This window comes from Carlito syrichta, unplaced genomic scaffold (genome assembly GCF_000164805.1).
Source record: "Carlito syrichta isolate Samal-C Ts95f unplaced genomic scaffold, Tarsius_syrichta-2.0.1 Scaffold281088, whole genome shotgun sequence".
Classification (NCBI taxonomy): domain Eukaryota; kingdom Metazoa; phylum Chordata; class Mammalia; order Primates; family Tarsiidae; genus Carlito; species Carlito syrichta.
Genome location: NW_007225184.1, coordinates 475,237 through 498,928, shown reverse-complemented (window position 1 = coordinate 498,928; position 23,692 = coordinate 475,237). Strand labels below are relative to the sequence as shown.

Below are 23,692 nucleotides of genomic sequence, written 5' to 3'. Positions count from 1 at the left end.
CTGGCATCAAGCACATTTATGGAATTGTTTTAAGTCCAGTTTTAGCTGTGTGTGTTTATTACAGTTGGTTACCAATGGTTAGGCAAGCAAGGGGCGACTTCAAAGGGGAGAGAGCAGCTGTGAAAGTGAATTTTAAAGTCAAGAAGCTTGAACCTATTCTTAAACAATTGCTTTTGACTCTGATATGTGGTGATGATCAGCTTACGAGTTGTGCATTTCCTAACTGACTGCATCACACATTTGAAAATTCATGTCAATGAAGATTATTGGCACATTGGCCAATTGCAAGTAAGTGGGCATTGAAATGGCTTGTCATATGTCTATTATTTAATGATCCTTTTTATAAAGGCTGTCTGCCTAGTTAGCTGGGAGGAGAAGAAACTGATAACATGTATGCAAAAGGCAATATTTTTGCAAAATATGCCGTTATTGATGAATGTCTAACGTGAAGGGAAGTTGTCTTCCTGAAAAGAAACGAATACTAATTCTTCAACAGATATCCAGTCCTATTTCTCCCTATTTACAAAGGACTGGTTCTCCAGCACTGTGAAATATTCAGTTTGCCCATTTAGATTAGATGTCCAGGACAAAGTCTATTTCAGCCTAATTGTCATAGAGCTCTAGACACAGTCCCAAGGAGCTGAAAGACTTACTGCTTGACCTGTAACCAGTTCTCCTGGGGAGGGCCTTAAGCTTCAGTTGGAATTCATGGCATTTAAAATGTTTCTTCATGAAGGATTTTCCATTTGGAAATTTACTGTTCTGCATACCCTGCCAGGTGACTTGTTGGAACATCCCTCTGCTAATGAGTGGAGGTAAATCATTTCATTTTACTATCTGGTCACCCTTCAAACCAGCACATTCTCCTTTCTTCTCAAAACGAGACATATTTATTTGTTTGGACTGTCTCCAACTGGCTGGCTTGGTTATGACTGCATTTCAGACATTTTGACTGCAGCTCCTCCAAGAAATAAATGTGCACCAGAGGGCAACAAGCAGAAGGAGTAAGGAAAAGGAATGGAATTGCTGGAATAACCTTGAGGGCAATGTCTTTCTGTCTCTAGACGCCCGTTTCCACCCGGAGACCGAGTCACGTTCAATGGAAGAGACTGCCTTTGTCAGCTCTGTGCACAGCCAATGTCATCCAGTCCTAAAGAAGCCACCTGCTCCAGCAGTAAGTACCCTGGTGACCCACTGACATGAATATCTTTGCAGTTTAAAGGTATCTCAGGCAGGTGCCTTCCTTTTTGAGAAACCCTGTTAGCTCGAAGCATGGATGGTCCTATCTACTTGAGTAGACATTTATCCAAAGATGACATAAAATGTCCAATAGATACATGAAAAGGTGTTCAATGTTACTTATCATCAGGGAAATGCAAATCAAAACTGAGATACCACTTCACACCTGTTAGGATAGATGTTTTCAAAGATAGGAGGTAACAAGTGTAGCTGTGGAGAAAAGGGTACCCTTGAATACTCCTGGTGGGAAAGTAGATGAATGTAGTCATTCTGGAAAACAGTATGGAGATTTCTAAAGAAATTAAAAATAGTACTTACTATGACCCAGCAATTCATTTGCATGTACAGAAATATCTAATATGTGAAAAAAATTAAAGTAGAAAGAAAAAGCAGAGTAAAGGGGCCGCATTTATATGGGGACAGAGATGACATCTCTCAAAAGATGCCAGCTAAGGAGAGAGTTGAACAAACTGTACTTACATCAGGGAATTTGTCATTATTTGCAAGGTCTTGTCTGCCCTGTCAGAATCCAAAGAGAACCAACTTCCCCCAAAATAAAAATAGTGGACAATTGCACCATTTCTTCTAGTAAATAAGTTTGGATCGGTCAGTCAACAAATTTTAAGTTGATGTATTCTGAACTCAGGGCACCAAACAAGGAAACTGTACTTCCATCTCTTTCCTGGGGCTTCAGGAAGTGGACTAGAAGTTTGTCTTAGTTTCTGTGTATGTTTTCAGTCCTTGGGAGACCTGGAATAAACCCTATTAAGCCCTTAAGTGAGTCTTAATACATAAAAATGAAATAAACCACACTTCTGCTCCAGAGGAATTTGATGCAATTTATAATAGTGATTCTAAATCTTCCTATTAAAATAGGAACCTTGTACCTGTTAAAATCAGAATGTTCTGACTAAAGTATTTGCATAGAAATTGGATTTTGACCATTGAGAGGAAAGAAGAAAATACATATATTAGTATATCTTATTCAGCACACGACCCGATCCTTGGCTTGTGAATTTATATGACCTACCAATAAATAATGGTGGCCTACATAGGACAGCCACTAGACTACAAAATAAAGCATAATCCTAGACCCCAGGTGGGGTTTCAAATCCTTCACTGTTTTTTTCTACTCTACCTCCAAGCACAAGAGATACAATAGTCTCAGCTTGCCGGGAAGATGACCTGTGGTGGGAATAGTCACCCAATTGTTGGGAAGGACTTGCTTCAAAAGTACATGACCCAAAACTTTGGAGAAATTCTTTAGTCTAGTTAAGAAAAAGAGGCTTTTATGAATCATAGGATATGGTTACAGCTGTAGCAGAGGATCATGTTCATAAGGGCTATGATGGGAATGGCTATATCCTCAAATTTTGTGAATTTTCTGTAGGCAAACTATCTTCTTTGATAGGTGAAGAAATTGAGGCCCATGGGCATACTTAACGGTCACACAAACTATGCAGTGAAAAGGTAGGGTCACATGCAGGCCTTTTTACTCCTGTTTTTTTCTCTTCTTTATTTCATCTAATACTCCTCATTGTTTGATTTAAGAAATAGAAGTGGGATATTTTTTAAAACTTTCAGTCCTATCTGGTTGGGCAATTTGGGAACATGTTTTCCAGTCATAGTGCTGCAAAATGGTTATTCTAATTTTTATTAAATATTTTCTTTGTATTTTCTATTTTATGTGGCATACATGTTATACAAATAAGATGAAAATTTAAACATAAAAATATAATCAAACTCAAATCTATTGCATTTTTAATACTGGATTTACATATATTACTTATGTACAATTTGTTGGGCCAAGTCTTATTTTCTCCTTTGCTTCCAGTGGATGAAATCCCATTTCTGTGCAACTGTTTTGGTCAGAACAACTTTATTTTTAACAGGTGCTTGTCTATTTAGATAAGTACTCAAATGGCATTTATGGATTGTGTGGGTGTCTGTAAAAAAGAGAGCTCTTATATATGGATACACACTTGCAAAATATCCACACTAGGCAAGCACACAAACACTAGAGCAGTGGGAATTTTCAGCAAGTTTCTGAAATTCATTGGAGCATGATTAGAAATACTTGTTTGTTATTTGTAACTCTTCAAAAATTGCCCCCTACTTTAAAACTAGCCTAGTGTGACATTTATTCCTATTTGTTAAATTAAAAAAAAAAAAAAAAAAAAAGACTTTTTAGACTTGGCAAGCTTTCTAAATAGAATCATAAAGTGACTTTTTTTTTTTTGAAGTGTGAATCTCTTCCTTGATAATGATCACAGAGCTGGTAATTATGTCAGAGAGCTATGGTCCTCTTTTTTCTTTGAAATATTCTATTCAGAAATGAGTTTTTTCTCCTGAACCACAGTTTTATTCCATGACTGGTTTCCCATAATCACCAAATAGGAGGTGAAGACAGCGGGAGATGGAGAAAAGCACAAACTAAGTCAATGATGCTGTGAATGTTTACACCAAATAGTCTCTATTTAGCTTGCTAAGTAAAGATATACTTTCGCTGCTCAGTGGCTACCATGTCTGTATTGTTCTGATTTTGAAAGAACTCCCCTTGGAGCACTCTACTCAGTGCTTTCTTCCACCTTTATAATTCCTCTAACTTTTCTATCTATTTTATTTTCTACATCAAGCACTAACATAGTGTACCTACTGTGTATCAGGCACCGTGTAACTGGTTTACATTAACTCACTTAATCCTCATAACAACCCTATAGGTTGGTTCTGATACTATCCCCTTTTCACAGAAGAAGAAACAAAGGGCCACAGAAGTTAACATTTTCCCAAGGTCACACAGAGAGTGAGTAGCAGAGCAAGAATGGAAACCCAGGTTATTTGGCTCCTGAGGCCATGCTCCCGTCTCTGATATTTGTTTTATGATATAGGTATCACTCTGATTTTCAAAGACAGGAATGCTAAGCCTTGGAATGGTGACCTACTTGTCTGCAGATTATCTGAGGATCCTGATTCCAAGGGCTGTGCATTTTCTATAGACCACAGTTTCCTCCCTGTTATATCAAGGCTTGGTAAATAGAAACCATCAGGAAGCTATTCATGAAAACAAACTACTGCTATAAAAGATTATTGCCCCAGGCCAGGTACGGTGGCTCAAGCCTGTAATCCCAGCACTTTGGGAGGCTGAGGTGAGAGGATTGCCTGATTTCACGGGTTCGAGACCAGCCTGGACAACTTGGCGAGACCTCATCTCTACAATAAATCAAAAAATTAGTCGGGCACTGTAGCATGCACTTGTAGTTCCAGCTACTTGGAAGGCTGAGGTGGAAGGATTGCCTGAGCCCAGCAGATCAACGCTGGGATGGCTGTGAGTGTGCCACTGCACTCTAGTCTGGGCAACAGAGTAAGACTCCAACGCCTAAAAAAAAAAAAAAAAAGATTATTGCCCCCAAATTAGTTAAAACTGTTTCTGCAGTCTGTCTAATGCAGTTTCAATTCAATAAGCAATATGCATTACATAAAGGAGATCATGGTAAAAATTACCATGCAGGGCTGTGATGAACATTAATTAAACTGTTTTACTAGCTGATTCATATTTTTAAAAAATATTATGTCCAGAAGACATTACACTCCACCAGGAAATTAAGTACAGTCCCCTAAAACTTCATTCCACTCCATTCTTCGTGTATTTACCCATAACTGAGGGACTAGAGTCCCACAAGTTACGGAGCAGCATGAGGGGAGTCTGTGTGTGGCAACCGAAGGCACGCTTGTCTTTTCCCACAGGCTCATGTATATTGCAGGTGCCTGAGCAGGAGTGGGCTGCAGTCTGCAGTCACCCTTTCCATGTCAGAGGGCAGGTGGGCTTGGGGAATTTGACAGGATGACACCCTTACAAACACGTCCTAGCTCATCTTTCTCTTCTCTGGGTACATCATCATCATTATTCTAGCCACAGCTGGAACTTCTGCAGGTGTCAGGGCAAACCCTCTAGTTGGACCCAACTGAAACCGTTTCAGATAAAGAGTCACGTGTGTTTTCAAAGGGGAAGAAGACATTTCTGGTTATTTTATTTTTCTGTTTGGCACAACAGCTTTTAATAGTTGCGAGATAGTTTTCTTTTATCTTTCTCTTCTTTCTCAAAAAAATCATTGGCAAGTTGAGTGGGAGTTATCTGCTGAGGCATCTAACATGAGGTGGCGTGGTGAAAATCTTTCCTGTCTTCTAACTGCCTGGACTCAGGTCCTAGCTCTTCCACTTATTAGCAGTCTCTTAACCTGCACATCCTCATGTCCTCATCTGTGAAATGGATGGTAACAGATACCTATGTTGTAGGATTAAATGAGTAAATATGTTGAAGTGCTGTATACTTAAAAAACAAGAGTTTGTTGTCCAAGCATTGATTTGTGAATGTTCGTGGAGGACAGTACCCATTTTTTGTGACTCTGCTTTCTTCACTCTGCTAGTCACGACAGCTGCCTTTATCTGCTCATTTGATAGTTTCCACCAATATAAATACCAGTGAAGGCGGGAGCACCTCCACACATATAGCTCATGAGTTGTTGGAGTTTGACTCATAGTGGTATGTTTATGACAGGGTCTCCAAAAACAGAGCTGCTCCTCCTTCTTTAGACACATTCTTCTGTAGGATAAAAAGAAAGAGGAGGCTTGGCAGGGAACTGCTGAAGAGCAGGGGTTCTAGGCAGGCTGTTGGCTGGTTCTAATCCCTGCTCTACCATTTCTAGGCTGTGTAGCCTTGAGAACTCCATCTCTCTATACCTCTGTTTCTTTGCCTGTGAAATGGGGAATAATATAATTCCTATCTCATTGGGTTGCTGTGGAAATTATGACATATAAAGTGCTTAAAAGATTCATGACATATGGTAAGCACATGTATGTTAGCTGTTATTCTTTAAGGAAGTTGTGAGCCTGGCACTTGAGCCTAGAGATAAGCAGATCCAGAAAGGAAGGAAAGAAAAAGGCAGAGCATAATGGGCTCACATTGTATAATGCCTATGTCTGTATCCTCTTCCTAGCCATGTAGGCCTAGGCAAATTATTTGGTGTCTTAGAACCTCAGTATCCACATCTATAAGTTGGAAAATAGCTACCTCACAGATTAATTATGAGCATTAAATGAGATATTGCATGGAAGGAGTCTGTCTGGGGAGAGGGTACTTGTAAAAGCCATGCTAGGGAAGACTCAACCAGAATAATGGCTTTCTTATTCTGTTTCCTGAGAAATGAACTTGGAAAGGTAGAATATCGGGGCCAGGTCTAGGAAACCCTGGAGGAGTTTGGCATAAAAACAGAGTTCTAAAAAGACTGCAGGGCGATAGTGCTTTGCAAGATCATTGATTTTTAGATTGGGGATCAGGGTTTGAGAGATCATTGATTGTAGTTACAGGTAATGGCTGTGAGAAAAGATGAGGAAGGTGAGTAAAAGAACCTCTTAAAGACATAGGATGCCATTCACTCATTCAACAGACACCTCATTGAGCACCTGTTGTGTTCCAGACACTGTTCTAGGGGCCAGCTACGTTATTTCACAGTTAATATGTTACTGATACATTTGTCACAACTAAGAAACCACCATTGGTGCATAACCAATTGCATTTTAATTGCTTATGTGTGTGCCCACTTCACTGCCAGGAAAATAAAGTCTTTGAATATAAGGACCTTATTGCCTTTCTTTCTTATAGAGGCCTAGTACATAAAATCCTTGGTGAACATTCTGGAACTTGAATCAAAGTCTTCTTTATCTCCAAACAGGGCTAATTGCAATCCTCTATTTTAAGATGGTTTTACATGTCCACTATAAACCAATAGAAGCATTACAGAAAGGTAAAAAGGAGATAAAGATCACCTGAAATCCTGTTACCAAGAGATGATCACTATTAACACGTTGGTGAACATTCTTGTGAATATTGCTCCAAGAGCTCTAGACATGTGTACAATTTTACATTAATTCTTCCCATAGCATTTTGTTATGTGTCTTCCTTTAAAAAATCATTTGTTCTTCTGAGTGTCACACAAAAGGCTGAAGCTGTGAATGTGCTTGGACCCCTCGGCAGTGGCGCCAGCTCCCATGTGTCCTCACAAAGCTGTGCTTTGCAGTTCCATTTATGGCAGCTATTTCCATATAGCCCAGGTAGTTCTTGGTATATTTATCTCTCCGACCAGACTGCAAGCTACTGAATGGCAAGGACTGCCCTTTTTTTTGGTTCTTATGAATAACACTGTGCACATCGTAAGCACAGTGTGTTTATTTAGTGAGTGAATTGATGCTGTCCCGGGAGAGCCTTCAAGGGAGTAAATCTCAGCTCCCAGGTCCAGATGGTGAGGTCTGACTGCTACTCGAATGATGCCTTTTGTGGTTTTGTAAAATTATACAGGGATAGTTTGGTATGTGAGAAGTAAGGTGTATTGGCATGTTTAAACTCACTTTTGTTTTCTTATCTCTCTTGGAAGCATTTTCCCTGACTTAATAATAGGGAAAGTCATTATTTGTTGTTTCAGATCAATTTGTTGACAACAGAATCATATGCTTTTAAGAAAAAAGTAGAGGTGTCAGGGAATATATCTCCCTATCTTTGAATGTGATGTTGGAGGGCAGGCATGCCTCTCTGGACACTTAAAAGGGTGGAGCCCCTGGTCTGGAAGCGCAGGGGTCTAATCTGATGTGTGGCTCTGCTGGGTATGGATAGGGTGTTTGAGAGAGTTTGGAATTTACACAATAGCCAGAGATATTCATTGTAGAGAGACAAGGTTTGTGGCAAAGGGAACATTACAATTCAGATTTTTCACACTATTTTTTAATAACAATTATGAGTCAGACATAAAGATATCAGAGTGATCCAACTTTTCCCTTAACTGGAACTTGGGTTACCTCATTTGCAAGAACAGAAGAAAAGGTCCTACTTTATAGGGAATGGGTACAACTAAGGGATTAATTTAAAAATGCTTTCAGTAGGTGGAAAGTTAGTGGCCTTTTGCTATTTGCTGGTTTTGTTTCAGCAGCTCCTATGTAATAAGACCCATACCTTCTAGAAATTTATCAACAAAACTGGAATTTTAATGGTTGGAATAGCAGTCATTTCCCAGTTTAATTTTGAGTGGCAGTAAAAATTTTTTTTTTTTTTTGAGTTGGAGTCTCACTCTGTCGCCCAGACTGGAGTGCAGTGGCCGCTTCCAGCCACCGCAGCCTCGACCTGCTGGGCTCCGGCGATCCTTCCGCCTCAGCCTTCCGAGTAGCCGGAATTACAGGCATGCACTACCACGCCCAGCTGATTTTTTGATTTATTGTAGAGATGAGGTCTCGCTGCCCAGGCGGGTCTCGAACCCGTGGGCTCAGGCAATCCACTCACCTCAGCCTCCCAAAGGCGCGGGATTACAGGCTGAGCCACCGAGCCCGGCAAGACAGTAAAAATTTAGTTGTTCAAAAGGACTGCTATATATACCTATAGTTGTATAGTCCTAGATTGTCCCTGGAAGGATATTTGAGAAATTGTTATTAGTAGTTGCCTCCAGGAAGGAAAAGAGAGAACTGGGTAGCTGGGAGACTGGGAGAAAAGGAAAATGATTTTTACTATATGAAAACTCTTTTGTGTGTGTACTGTGTGTTTTTGCCTATTTGAGACTAATGTATATAATAAAATGATGTTAATTTTACAAAATAGAGACTGAAGCCTCATTGCAGCCTGCCTTTGCTGTGACCTTGAACCATGCGTGTGTAATAAGTGACTGGTCACATGATGGAGGTACTGGGACTCTTCCTGCCTTTGGAATAGAGTAAATGGGCTGATGTTTGCTAATGAGTACTGAACCTGAGAAGCTGACGTAGAACTCAAGTACGTTTTCCTCTTTGGCAAGAGCCTGGACATGCTAAATGAACATAGTGGTAGTTAAAGATTTATCATAAAATTCTTTGCCAGGTTAAATTTTACAACTAAATTAGGGAAATCAGCTCCAGAACAAACTTTCTGGATTCCTTTTTTTATTGAAGTGAAATTCACATGACATAAAATTAACCATTTTAATGTGGACATTTCAGTGACCTTTAGTGCATTCACAATGTTGTGCAACTACCACCTCTGTCTGGTTTCCAAACATTTTCATCACCCCCAAAAGAAAACCCTATGTTCATGAAGCAGTTATTCTCTATCCCCCCATCTTTCCAGCCCCTGGCAACTACCAATCTGCTTTCTATCTGTATGGCTTTACCTTTTCTGGATATTTTATATAAATGAAATTATACACTCTGTAGCCTTTTGTGTCTAACTTCTTTCATTTAACTTAAAAATTTCAGGTATCATCCAGGTTGTAGCATTTAGCAGTACAGCCATGTGTTGCTTAATGATTGGGATACATTCTGAGAAATGTATCCTTAGGCAATTTGTCACTGGGCAAACATCATAGAGTGAACTTACACAAACCTAGATGGTATAGCCTACTACACAGTAGTCTAGTAGTCTAGCCTTTTGCTTCTGGGCTACAAACCTGTAAAGCATGTTACTGACTAAATACTGTAGGCAATTGTAACACAATGTTATCTGTGTATCTAAACATAGAAAAGGAAATGCGTTGCATTACAACATTATATCTATAAGCCACTAGGGGATTTTTCGGCTCCGTTATAATCCACTGATGGATCATCATTGTATATTTGGTACATCACTGACCAAAATGTCATTATGTAGTGCATGACTATACAGTAAGTCCTCACTTAACATCAACAATAGGTTCTTAGAAACAGCAGCTTTAAACAAAACCAGGTACAGCAGGATCCTTGTTGTTTCCTTCAATACTATTTTCTTATAACATGAATGAGAAAAAAAATTGGTTTTATTATGTGTCACTTCATTTAAAGTAATAGTTTCCTTGAACATCTAATGTAATATTATAAGAAAATGACTGACAGTAGTGGGAAACTATGGGGGCGGGGGAGATGGGATTAACGGTAGCAAGTATCTGTCTGGGGACGGGGAAACACCTCTTATCAACAGGGTGCCTGAATGAAACGTATTTGTATACCTAACCCTTAACTGTACCCCACAACATCATAATAAAAAATATTGATTTAAAAAAGTAATAGTTTCAAAAACTTTTCAGTGGTATTAAGTGAGGATTTACTGTACTTTATTTCTTGTTATGACTAGATAATATTCCACTATAGCTATATCATATTTTGTTTAATGTTTTATTTGTTTTTGTTTAATAGTTGTTGCCATTTTTGGCTATTGTGAATAGTACTGTGATGAGTGTGCACATACAGATATTTGTCTGAATACTTGTTTTTAATTCTTTTGGGCCTTTGTACAATTTTAAGAGGAATTTACTGAGAACTGTCACAAATCTTGAAAGCAGTGGCTGCCAATTTTCCAAACCCCTCCCAGAAATTATTGTGCTGGTAGCCGCTGATGTTCACAACTGGTATATTACAACATGGGCTCAAATGAATGGGTGCAGGTAACTGCAGGTAGCAGAGTTCATCGGGGGTGTCTTTCTTCCTCTCTAGTTTTCTCCCTCTTCCACTCTTCGGTTTTTCCCTTTTCTACCCCTTTTCTTCCTCTATTGCTGGCCATAACTTGAGCAGAAAAGTATATGGCCATTGCTCAGCCTGCTGACAGAAACTTACCCCCAGTTTTTAAGATCTTCAGTAAAAAAGGGTATCAGCAGTGCCAAAGACATGGGCTTTGAGCTTCAGACTCACTAGTTCTGTATTCCTGCAGATAGATGTATGACAACTGCCTTTTGTAGGTGTGGATCAGGGATCATTCAGTGTCTGCAAGGCAAGTCTGAATTATACATTGTAAGCAGAGAGGGTTGCTCCAAGTCCACAGAGAAGCACTCGTAGAGCCATGTGCTTGGTGAGTGGACACTTGATCTGTCCTGAGGGAGAACCCATGGAGAGCACATCTTGTCCATTGACACCATGCCCTGAACTTTTAACCCATGCAGGCTTGAAATTCGTTTCCTTTTTTTTTTTTTTTTTTGAGACAGGGTCTTTCCACGTTGCCCAAGCTGGTCTCAAACTCTTGAGCTCAAGCAGTCCTCCCACCTTGGCCTCCCAAGTAGCTGGGACTATGGGCATGCACCACCATGCCTGACTGGAAATCAGTATCTTTGAGATTGCTATGTGACCATTACTTTTTCTGAGAGTATCCATGATTGGGTAGTACTTGGCTTTGTTTTCATAGTTTTCCATCTTACAGAAGGCATTTTAGGCAAAAGAATTCTACTTTTGATTTCAGGTCAATTCCTTTTATGGTTATATTATCAGGAACAATGCTGAGTAACCACATGAGACCAGTGGAGAAGGAATTGGAAAGTAATGATCCTTTGGATCTGTCCCCCACCAGCTGGGCTTTTGAAGTTGTGAATATATTTATTAGGATGATGGTTTATTCCATATTTGTAACACCTCCTTTTAGTTATAGTTCTGAAAACATGCATGTACACACACAGAGTTCTCCTTGACAGGACCTTAAACCTAAAAATTGGGGCAGGAGACAAAATAGTGTTAATGTTTTATGCTAATATTTTTATTTTCCATGAAGGAATCTCCATTACATTCCCAAGAAATACAGACCTGTTGCTATTTTTATGTATTATTCAGAGAAATTAAAGAGTGGCTGCTCAAAAGATTCTTATGCAAGGCAGTGGACATCATGTTTAAGCTGATATTAAATATCTCACTTCCTAACTACTTTTCAACATCCTTTCAAAGTACATGTTCTGCTTGATAAATGTATACTCTCAAATATCTGGCATACTTACTGTGTAGAAGGCATCCACATCATTCTCCCGGTTCCAAGCAGACCATGAGAAATTCAGCCTTCATGGGTTCATCAGAATCAGCCAAGTCCAGCCCTGGGTGCAAGGGCAAGCATGTGGGCCATTCCGAACCATCCTCCAAATGCTATTAGTGGAAGTCCTCAGACTCTCAGTTCTAATGCTTCTGGAGTCCAGATCTGGGTTGATATCAAGTCCATGATAGACTGTTATCCATTTTCTTGGTGCTCACTATCATGCATGGCAGCATTGGCCATGGGAGTCCTGCTTACTACATTCTTAATCAATTAATTGAGAGGAGAGACAATCTGACTCCTCTTAATGTCCTGTTCACATCCTTGTCATAAATATGGGGGGATGGAGGGAGGACACGCAATACTAGCTAAAGGAGAAGACTTCTTGACCTTGAGAAGCCATAATACTCCTAATTGAATTGTTTCGGCCCTGGTTTAGGGATTCACATTGGAAGTTTGAAGCGTGTACATGGTTTCTATTTATGACAGCCATGACCAAAGGAACTAAAACTCTATAAGTATATATGGCATATACTTAAAACAAAGGAAAGATGGGATTTATTGCCAAATACTATATTATAGAGGTCTTACAACATACCTGCTGCCCGACCTGCCTTTCATTTTCCTGATGAAGGCTGACAATCTGTTGCTATTATGGTCAGTGAAAACTGGTTTGTTGTGAGTATTGTTTTCCAAAGACAACAAGAACCTTCCCTTAAAATAGCACTTCAGAGGCTGCCCTGGCTTGCAAAGTTTCCATCATGACCATCAAGACAGCAAAGTAAGCAACTGACCTAAGCAGGGACATGGGTGATTATACAAGGTCTAGTTCAAGGTTATGTACTTAGGCACTACATAGACCTTTTAAAAATCACTCTGGGTCATTTTTAGTGAATCTAAGATGTAAAATATTTATAGCATCTTTTGAGACTCCCTTTTCCATAGAGTGGGAATACACTGCACCTTCATGAAAGTTCTGACTCCCTTACCCGGTAGTGTCTTCTGACTTCATATTGCTTTTCTGGCTAATGGCAGCATCAAATTTCAGAAATTAAAAAGTCATTTTTAAAAATACTTCTTGGAAAGTGTTTAGTCAAACAAATTTGCAGTTTCACATTCTGTTTTGTACTCGATTTGTCCTTTCCTAATTTGACCCCATACCCATGGCATTTGCCATGATATGCTAAAAAAGAAAATTGTGGACTCATTTCAGTAACTTGATTTAAATAAAGAACATGGACTATGGCCAGTCAATATTTGTCAACTCCGAAGTGTCTCGTTTGAGACCTGGCAACACTGAACAGCCTGGATGAAGATGAAGGTCAGCATTCAACATTATCTACTTGCTTGACCAACATTCTTATCACCACTAATGATGGGGCCTTTTTGGTCAAGGAAAGATTTTCAAATACCCAAATATTTTACACCTTAAAGATGTCAAAACTGTAGGCCAACTCTTATGACAAATAAAGAAAGTCTAGGTTTTTAAAATCCATGTGTTGCAAACTCAAGGGCCCATGGAAGCCAGGCTGGTCAACGTAGATGCGTGTGGTCAGTTCACGCATGAGAAGAGGTGGCAACTGATACTTAGATACTGTGGGGAGATGAGAACCTTAGGAAACTAGAACTCTCTGTCCTGTATAAAGTAGACAGTCACCACACACCTCCAAACAGTTATTCCCGTGGAGGAATCCACATGTCAGTGGCTCAGCTGTCATGTTGAAGTATTGTGCTGAAGGCAGTTTATTAACCTAAAAGAAGCTGATCCATATCACCTTCTCTTGTGTCCCTTCTTTCTTTCTCTTGAATAGTACAAGTGTTCTCGCACATTCTACCTTTGCCATTTTATTATATAAGATTGGGAAGTCCATGTCCTGTAGGAATAATTGAATAACAAGATAAGTTGACATTGAGTTCAGAACCTCAAGTTAGCCAAATCCTGGAACTTAAAATTGCTTTTTGTTGTTGTTGTTTTTTCTTGAAGTGTCTTTGTTTGAGTCCTGGCCAGGGATAAAGTTCTTTAATTAACAGTCTATTAAAAGGATATTTTATAAGGCCTCCAAAGTCTCATTCCATTTTCTATAAATAACAACCTAAATCTGAAATGATTTTGTTTCTGTTTATTTTTCATCCATGTGTCTAGCCATGAACTTATGTGATAATTTTGTTTATGGAAAATGCTATTTCTTTTTAATTATTCTTATTGTAGAAAAAGATTCCAGAAAAAGCTTAAATTTTCTGGGACATATCTGAGCAACATTTTCAATACTGAAAATTGATTTTTTTTAATTTAAAATATTTCACAGTAAAAGAAGAACTGTCTCAAAATCCCTATGGTCATATTGCTATTTATTTATTTAGCTTTAGGGCTACAGATGGTTTTTGGTTACATGGATTCATTGCATAATGGTAAAAAGTCTGAGCTTTAAGTGTACCCATTACTTCTGCTAGAGCACATTGTATCTGATAGGTGAATTTTCATCCCTCCCCCTTCTCACCCTCTGAGTGGGACCCTTCTGAGTCTCCAGTGTTGATTATTCTCTATACCTTTGAAGAGCCTTAGCTTAGCTCTCACTTATAAGTAAGAACATGTGATATTTGGTTTTTCATTTCTGCATTGCATCACTTGGGATGATGGTCTCCAATTCCATCCAAGTTGTTGCAAAATACATTATATCATTCTTTTGTTTTTAAATGACTGAATAGTATTTCTATGGACATTTTATAAGTCTTAAGTATCTCAGTGTCTCAGCAAGTATTGATTAGATGAGTAAAGTTTCTCTCTCTGTTTTGTTTTGTGTGTGTGTGCATGTATATATGTGTTTTAGATAGAAAAGTTTACTCTATTTAAAAAGCAAATTGAAGAAAGAGAGTAAGAGAGAGGAGATTCACGTCCCCAAGGTAGGGGAGGGGGCCAAAGCTAGGAAACATGGCAGCCATAGCTCAAAGAGCCATATGGGCACACCAGAGTTTAACAAAGCAATGGCTTTGTTTTTTGTTTTTTTTTTTAACAATTTACATTATTTTCACAATTCTTTTCTATTTATCTAGTCTTTACCTTTGAATTAACACCTCATGCTCTAGTTCCATAGAGGCTGTTTTGCCCATTTACAGTAAAAGAGGCAATAACCAGGGAAACAAACCCATGACTGAAGGTTTAAACTCAGAGAAGTACTGTATGTAAGCTTTGAAGCCTGCATTCATTTGCATTTGAGAACAGAATATGGGCACTACCATTAATCAGGCACTGTTTGGCTGTAGGACATCAAATCCTGGTCTACTTTGGGCCTTAGTTTCCTGTATGTAGAATAAAGCATTGGCACCAAATGGTCCTACAAGTTCCCTCTGGCTCTCACATGTTCTACGGTCTGTAAATTGGAGACAATCCATATTCTCCCTGGTGAGTGGGAGCCCTAGGGTGGACTGAGATAACACCCATGCCTGCTGCAGAACACGAGATGTTAATATTATTATGGTGATTATAAAACCAATGAAACAACATGCCTTCCCCAAACTCTGACAGTGGGCCTTTTTTATTTATTTATTTATTTTTTGAGTTGGAGTCTCACTCTGTCACCCAGACTGGAGTGCAATGGCCGCTCCCGGCCACCGCAGCCTCGACCTGCTGGGCTCCGGCGATCCTTCCACCTCAGCCTTCCGAGTAGCCGGAATTACAGGCCTTTTTTATTCTTTTAAGGGAAAGATGAAATGTAAGTTATATTAGATTATCACAGGTATCAGGAGAGCAGAGTCATCGAGTATGTACCATATGCCTGAAACTGAGTTGGGTTTGAGGACTCATCTTCTCACTAATCCTCACAACAACCTTGGAAGGTAGATATCGTTAACCCACCCATTGTACAGATGAAGAAACTGAAGCTCAGCAGTTGCCTAGCTTGCCCAGGGTCCTCAGTTCAGTGTCAGAGCTGGAATTTGGCTCCTGGTCTCTTTGGTTCCAAAGTCTTTAAGTGCTGTGAGTTGCCCAGTTAGCTTATAGAATAGGCCAAAACATGGAGGACAAAGCAAGAGCCTCATTTTTCCCTATTGCTACTTTTATTATCCTCTATCAGAGCTTCCTTTCCCATCCTTAATCATATCAGATCACGTAACTTTCTAGTCAATTTCAGCTCCTCGAAGTCCAGTCCAATTAGAAACTCTTCTCACCTCTATTTTAGAGCTGCACCCTTTCTTAGGTCAGGCCTGATCCACATGGGAGACCTGCCATGAGGTAGGCAAGGAGAGGCACAGACTTTTTTCAACTTGTTCTCTACCTCCTGCCTGTCTTGTGGGGCTCCCTTGGGGTCTAGGCAAGGGGTGGGGGATTAGAGGTTAAGGGAACAAGGTGTTCTAACCCTGGCGTTGTCATGCTTCTCTTTCCCCTAACACTGGCTGGAGATATTTGGGGGCAGGAGGCTACATTTTGAGTACCTTGACAAAGTGTATAATTTCTGGCTATCTTCTTGCAACCTAACCTCTCCCACCTCCCCTGTCTTTAGCCTGCTCTCTTGGAGTCTCTTCATAGCCTCATACTAATAAACTACTCCCCCCATACACACACACAATAGGCACCTTTCTCAGGTGGGTTCATCCAAGATGCTTGGGCCTGGGGACCACCCATAGGACACTCCTGCACCCCCAGTGAGCTGACCAGTGTAAGTTCACACCACTCCTTCTTCACCTGCTGTCAAGGGCGGCTCTAGCCAGCCTCCTACCTTTCAGATTCTGCAGGCTCCAGAGTTTCTGTTCATGAATGCCTCCAAGCTCCAGTACACTCAAGTCAGTTTTTCCCAAGGACTCTAACGTCAAAAGCTTCTCTTGGATTCCATGGGCTTGTGCTTCTCCACTTGGAAGGCAGGGACTGTTCTCCCTTCTTACAGGATCTTCTAAACTCTCTTGCAGCAGAGCAGAGGGGAACACCACATTCCTGTGTGTGGATAACTCCCTATTGACTCTTGGCTATCCATTTTTAAATTTCTGATTTCAGACACACAAGGTTTCAGATGTAGATAAGCAATCGCGGGTTGCTAGTCATCAGTAGACTCTCCCATTTTTTTAATAAGCCCTGCAAGGATCTTCCTAGCTCCCTTCTTTGGAAAATGGAATACTTATCACCAGTGTTCTCAGCCCTGAGGCCTCAACCAAAAATTCCAAGACTTTAAACTAGGAAAAGTCCCATTCTGTCTTCTGGAAGCTTTGATCTTAGATGGGTAACTGCCCTGAATGGCAGCGACGACTTTCTTTTTTTGAGTTGAAGTTTCACTCTGTTGCCAAGGCTGGAGTATAGTGGCATGCTCACAGCCACTCCAGCGTTGACCTGCTGGGCTCTGGTGATTTTTCCGCCTCGTCCTTCCAAGTAGCTGGAATTACAGGTACGTGCTACCACGCCTGGCTAAATTTTGACTTATTGTAGAGACGAGGTCTTGCCAAGTTGCCCAGGCTGGTCTTGAACCCACGGGCTCAGGCAGTCCACTCGTCTCAGCCTCCCAAAGTGCTGTGATTACAGGCTGAGCCACCGAGCCCGGCCAGTTACCACTTTCATAAGTGACTGCAGGCATGTCCAAGGCAAACAGGCCTGGGAAGGTTGGGGTGAATGGGAATTTAGCTACCACAGAGCTCTCTTTTCTATAGCTTCTTGTCCTCAGCCTTCTTTTCCAGAGAGGCACCTTTACAGAGTAAGACATCCTTTTGGCACTTAATTTTCCCAAATGGAAGGAAGAGGTGGTTCTCAAGGAGAACATAGGCCTCCAGGCCGAGAGGAGCTTAAGTGCTGCCCAAGGGATGGATGTCTCTTTTAACTTGGGAGCACTGGTCTCCTTCCCAAGAGCCAAATGTCCCCTTCTTCAACTTAAATACTTTTGCAGCCCAGGTATCTGTGGCCCTATGCAAATAAATAAATAAATAGATCTATTAAGGGAGACAGGCAGGACTCCTATTGTTAAAGATATTTATTGCCTTTAGAAAAAAAAAGTGATGTCGATGTGGAAGCAGGTGTGTATGTGGATGCTTGTTTAACTTGGACGTGAATAGACACATCCCTGCTCTTCTCTGGCTCTTGGTGCCAAGAGTAAATAGCTTGGGGAGAAGTATTTATGGTTGGGTGTTTTTCTTTTCTTTATTTTTCCTTCACGTTTGCTTATTATTTTTCCCTGATAGCACACTGATGAGTAGCTAGTGGGTTTTATTTCCTCGATGCTGCTCCATACACACCTAGTTCTGACTTCAGCAGTCGCTCCAGTGCCAATCACCAGCTTTCTATATTTATCAGCAGCTGCTTCAGTGATGTGGAAACAATTTTTTCAACAGCTGAAAAACATGAAGATAGAGAGTAGGACATTTTGTTCTTTAGAAAGGAGTTTAGTTGGAGTGAGCATGGAAGGAGTGAGCAATCCAGCATGAATCTTTTGTCTTTGCCTCTTTTCCATTTTTCCAGCGCAGTGTCAGGCTCAGGTGAAGACCATGGCTTTGTCCAGATGGGAGCAGGTAGCGTCTGAAAGACATACACCAGATTACTTTGGGTCAGGATATTGATGTTGGCTGGTATTCTCTTTTACAGGAAACACTTTGTTGATTTGTGTCTTAAGCATTCAGCAGTCTGTGAATGTTTCTCTATGAAACATTATCAAAATCTGTTGTAGAATAACCTTCCTCCATGAGACTCTGTGTAGGGCATGGAGAATCTGAGTATTATAGAGGGCTTCCAGACTGCAAGACACTTTGACTAGAACGATTGTGAAGACTAAATGGTACCGTGTTTACAAGGCCTCACAGGGTGCCTGATTCACAGAACACCCTCAGTGCAGAATGATCATAGTGATTTTTATTGTTCTCAGATTGTGCTTTCAATTCTTTTATGGCTTTGGGATATCTAAGCACTGAGATGCTTGTAAAGAGAGCAAGACTTGGAATCAAGAAACCTGGTTTCTAGCCCTACCTCTGCCCCAGTCGAAGAAAGAGGAAGCCTGTTGAATGGCTAACACCACAAGGTGTCGTAAGTGTTAAGAAAAAGTACATGGGCTCTCTTCTCCCTCATAGCAACCTAGGAAGTGGCTATTATTGTTAGCATTTTGCAGGTGAAGAATTGAGGATTCCAAAAGTCCTCTTGCCCAAGACTTCCTGACTCCAGAGCCGTGCTCTTCTCCACACCATCCTTCTTCCCAGACCCCACTGCTGGTGCAAGAGGGAGGCCCTGAGCAACTTGGTCAACCTCTCTGAGCCCAGTCGTCATCGTTTATAGAATGAAAAAGCCATCTCTAACGTTTATTTTCTGCTTAAAAATTCCATGACACAGCATCTTCCTTCTTATTTAAATCTTTGCTGCCACCTAGTGGGAATTAATTAATCACAACCATAAAGAAAAATATCAGTTCAACTTCAATTAAAAACTGTCCGTTTCACCCTGGAAAAGGCAACACGATGGAGACAGTAAAAATATCAATGCTTTCCAGAGGTTGGTGGAAGGAGGGATAGATAGGTGGAGAACAGAGGATTTGGGGGGCAGTGACATGACTCTATGTGATACTATAATAGTGGATGCAAGTCATTATATATTTGTCCAAACCATAGAATGTCCAAAATCAAGACTGAACCCCAATGTAGACTGTGGACTCTGGGTAATAATGATATGTCAGTGTAGGTTATTTTATCATTTGCAGCAAACGTACCACTCTGGTGGGGGGATGTTGATAATGAGGGAGACAGTACATGTGTGGGGATGGCGGTTATGGGGAAATCTCTGCACCTTCTGCTTAGTTTTGCTGTGAACCCACCACTGCTCTAAAAATTGTCTATTTTTTAACTGTTAATTTATATAAAGTCCATACTGTGCTCCTACCCTTTAAAAATTATATTTTAAAGCTAATATTATTACGTTCCATTTTTATCTTTATAGTAAACTACCAGATGTGAGATTCCTTTTATATAATTTTTGATGAGATGTTGGAATGCATATAAATCCCAGCTTGTAAAAAATGCTCAGACTAGCCGCGGTGGCTCAAGCCTGTAATCCCAGCACTTTGGGAGACTGAGGCAAGAGGATTGCCTGAGTCCAGGGGTTTGAGACCAGACTGGGCAACTTGGCGAAACCTCATCTCTACAATAAAATAAAAATTTTTTTAAATTAGCCAGGCATGGTGGTGTGTGCCTGTAGTTCCAGCAACTGAGAAGACTGAGGTGGAAGGGCTGCCTGAGCCCAGCAGATCAAGGCTGTGGTGGCCGTGAGCATGCCACTGCATTCCAGCCTGGACAACAGGGTGAGACTTCAACCCCCCCAAAAAATGCTTAACATTTGATGACCATCTAATACACACTCAAATGTGGGCTATAGCTTAAAAAATTCTAATCTACAATATTCAGACATCATATCTTTTAACTTTATAAATATTTACTCCATTTTTAAAAAACATTCTCATGGTTTAAGAAATTCCAAACAACACAGAGGATGTGAAGTAAAAAGTAAGTCCTCCTCCACAGAGGGAAGTTTCTTTTTTTCTTTTGGGTTGGAATCTCACCCTGTCACCCAGGCTGGAGTGTGGTGGCATGCTCATGGCCACCCCAGCATCGACCTGCTGGGCTCTAGCGATCCTTCCGCTCAGCCTTTTGAGTACCTGTAACTACAGGTGTGCGCTACCACACCTGGCTAATTTTTTTTTTTTTTTTTATTGTAGAGACAACATTTTGCCAAGTTGCCTGGGCTGGTCTCGAATCCATGGGCTCAGGCAGTGCACTTGCCTCGGCCTCCCAAAGTGCTGGGATTACAGGCCACTGAGCCCAGCCAAGAGAGAAGCTTCTTAAGAATTTATAATGTTTTTCTCCCAGATATGTTCTATTCTAGAACTAGAACACACACATACCCTTTTCTTTACTACTTTTTTGTGAATGAGCTTGTGCTATGCATACTGCTCTACAGCTTGCCTTTTTTACCTTGTCTATTTTGGACATCTTTCCATGCCAGCACACAAATGCACCTCATTCTTTTTGATAGCATGTAGTATTCCATTATTAACTATACTATAATTATTTCAACTAGCCCCTCACTGATGTCCCTAGAGGCTATTTCAGGTCACATTGTTAGAAAAATGCTACACACACACACACACACACACACACACACACACACACACACACACACACACACACTCCTTTTACAAATATATTTGTAGAATAAAATCTTAGGCGTGAAATAATGACTGGGTCTCAAAGCATGTTAACACTCACTGACCAAGATCACCAGAAACACATCTGTAGTAAAAAAAAAAACAGTCAGGTTTACTTAACTAGCTACAGCAAGAGAGAAAACCAGAGGAAATGTGAGTCTGCTCTGGGTGCAGTTTGAAGGAGTTTTTGTAGGATTTGGGCTTGTGCTGGGTAATTTTGGGGAGGTGTCAAGGGAGCAGAAGTAGTTCTGGGTTTGATGCTGTGAAGAAGTAAGACCAGGTTGGTGTTTGGGTCTCGAAAGCTTTTCTAGGAGGAGAGAGGATTAAAGTTGGGCTAGAGGTGTCAGTAGAGGAGCAGCAGTCACGGAGATGGTCAGAAAAGGGGGGTGTATCATCACTCTGTGTGCTGAGTGACCTTGTCTCTGTCTTGTTCCAAGCCTGGCCACCAAGTAGCCTTACCTGACCTTGCTTTTTTCCATGAGCATTTTGTATGTTCTGTTGTGAAAATCCTAGCCAGCCTGCCAGTGTGTTTATTTTCATCTTCTCAGGTACATTGATTTGGAATGTTTATAGATGTTGAAATTGCTTTTCAAAAAGGTTGTGCCAATTTACATTCTTCTGAGTTCTTTTAAAAAGGTACTCAAACTTCCCTAACACGATGAAATCATCAGCAATCAGAATAATAATGGCAATTATAATAATAACAATTGCTTATAGGGTTACTTCTGATATGCCATCTACTGTGCTTAATCCATTATTTCACTACAACCTCATCAGAGGCTTGAGACAGGTGCTAATAACGTCCTCATTTCCTTAGGAGTAAACCAGGATTTAGAAAGGGAGTAACTTGCCTTGGCCACACAGCAAGCCAGCAGGGAATTGAGCTGGGGTTTGGAACCAAGCTATCTAATTCTAATGCCCATTCTCTTTACCATGAAGAAACATTTCTCCTTTATCTTCTTTTCAGGAGACTGCCAAGGAACACTAAAACTAAGGAATTAAGAACCATTTAATCAATGATCACAAATCTTTGAAGGGCTGGTTTAGGTTGATAAGGAAGTGGAGTCCCATTTACAAAAATGAGATTTGCAGGCAGCATTCCAGGAATCATATACATAGGGTTAAGCATGGCCTCCGGCATAAAGTGCTGAGCTGTTTATATTTGCTCTAAATTAATAAACGCTTGTGAATGCTTTCTTCAAATCATAGCCAGGACACTATAATTAAATATTCTCTAGGTCACCTGGAGCTCAGAGGGTGCTTAAATACCTCCCCCCCCAGGTACTAAACAGGTGAAGGACGTCCATCCTCTCATATCCACTGAGGTTCGTGAAGCTTTCATGCTATGTGACGATGTGGCCTGTGCGTCTTCTCTGGGAAAGATCTTGTGCAGGGAAAGAAACAGGAATGAAACAGTGCTTGAGTGAATATTTACTGAGTGTGTGATAGACACACATTGGGGTTGAGCTGGCCTGCGTGCTTAGATTTAGCAGAGCAAACGTGTTGTAACCACGGGCTGCCTCTCTCTTCCAGACTGTGCTGGCTGCGGAAGAGATATCAAGAATGGGCAGGCGCTGCTGGCTTTGGATAAGCAGTGGCACTTGGGGTGCTTCAAATGCAAGTCCTGCGGGAAGGTCCTCACCGGGGAGTACATCAGCAAGTAAGACTGGGTCGAGGGGGTGTGATTCTTTCAGTAGGGCCCTCCGCAGGTCCTGCCCCACCCCATCAGGCATACTGGATGTCATTCACATCCCGCTGTCAGAATGAATTTTTTGCTCTAAAACTTTTAAACTGAGTTATATTCTGCTTTTGCCATAAATTGGCATTAGTTTCACTGTAAACTATGAAATGTTAATCATTGCCTAACTTAATAATTCATGAGGGTGACAATGTTGTACTATTTCATTGTAACCAATGAAGCATATAATAATTTCACTTTTGCAGGTTTTTTTCCCTCCTCTATGGAACTAGTAAATCTTTCTTCTCCTTCCAGGGCTTGAGCATATTTGTAGATGCTCCTCCCACCCCCTAAAATAAATAAATAAATCATACACACACACACACACACACACACACACACACACACACACACACACACACACACACGGCCTAGGCAGTGAGCCCATTAGGACCAATGCACAGAATAGCCTGCCAGGGAGTGGGCTCATGTCCAATAATAGTGGGTAGTTACTGGAGTTAAAGAAGTGACTTTAAAAAAATAAAAATGTGTTCTGGCAATGGAGGAGAATGTTCCACTATGTACCTTTTTATGCTTTTAAAAACTTCCCCCAACCATGTGAAACCACATGTTCAAAACCAAATGATGAACTTAATTTTAAAATATACTGAAACAAAGTAGCTTGGGCCTCACACTCTAGAAATCTAATTCCATAGAAACAGGGTAAAGCCAAAACACCTATATTAGACAGAACAAGACACTCCTCAGGTGATCGTGACAGGCAGCCAAAGAAGAGGAATGCCCAGCTTTTAAACTATCATTGAAAGTTGTGCATCTGTAGGTAACTTGGCTGTCTAG

The 23,692-nt window shown here is 40.6% G+C and overlaps 1 protein-coding gene across 1 annotated transcript in view; it reads left to right on the top strand.

The window, feature by feature from the left end:
- The window catches only part of ABLIM1 (actin binding LIM protein 1), a 176,931-nt gene that overhangs the window by 44,412 nt on the left and 108,827 nt on the right, over positions 1-23,692 (top strand). The window contains exons 4-5 of the mRNA XM_021709761.1: positions 1,065-1,174; positions 22,690-22,816. Coding sequence (XP_021565436.1) covers positions 1,065-1,174; positions 22,690-22,816 — 237 coding nt within the window. The remainder of the gene's footprint in view (positions 1-1,064; positions 1,175-22,689; positions 22,817-23,692) is intronic.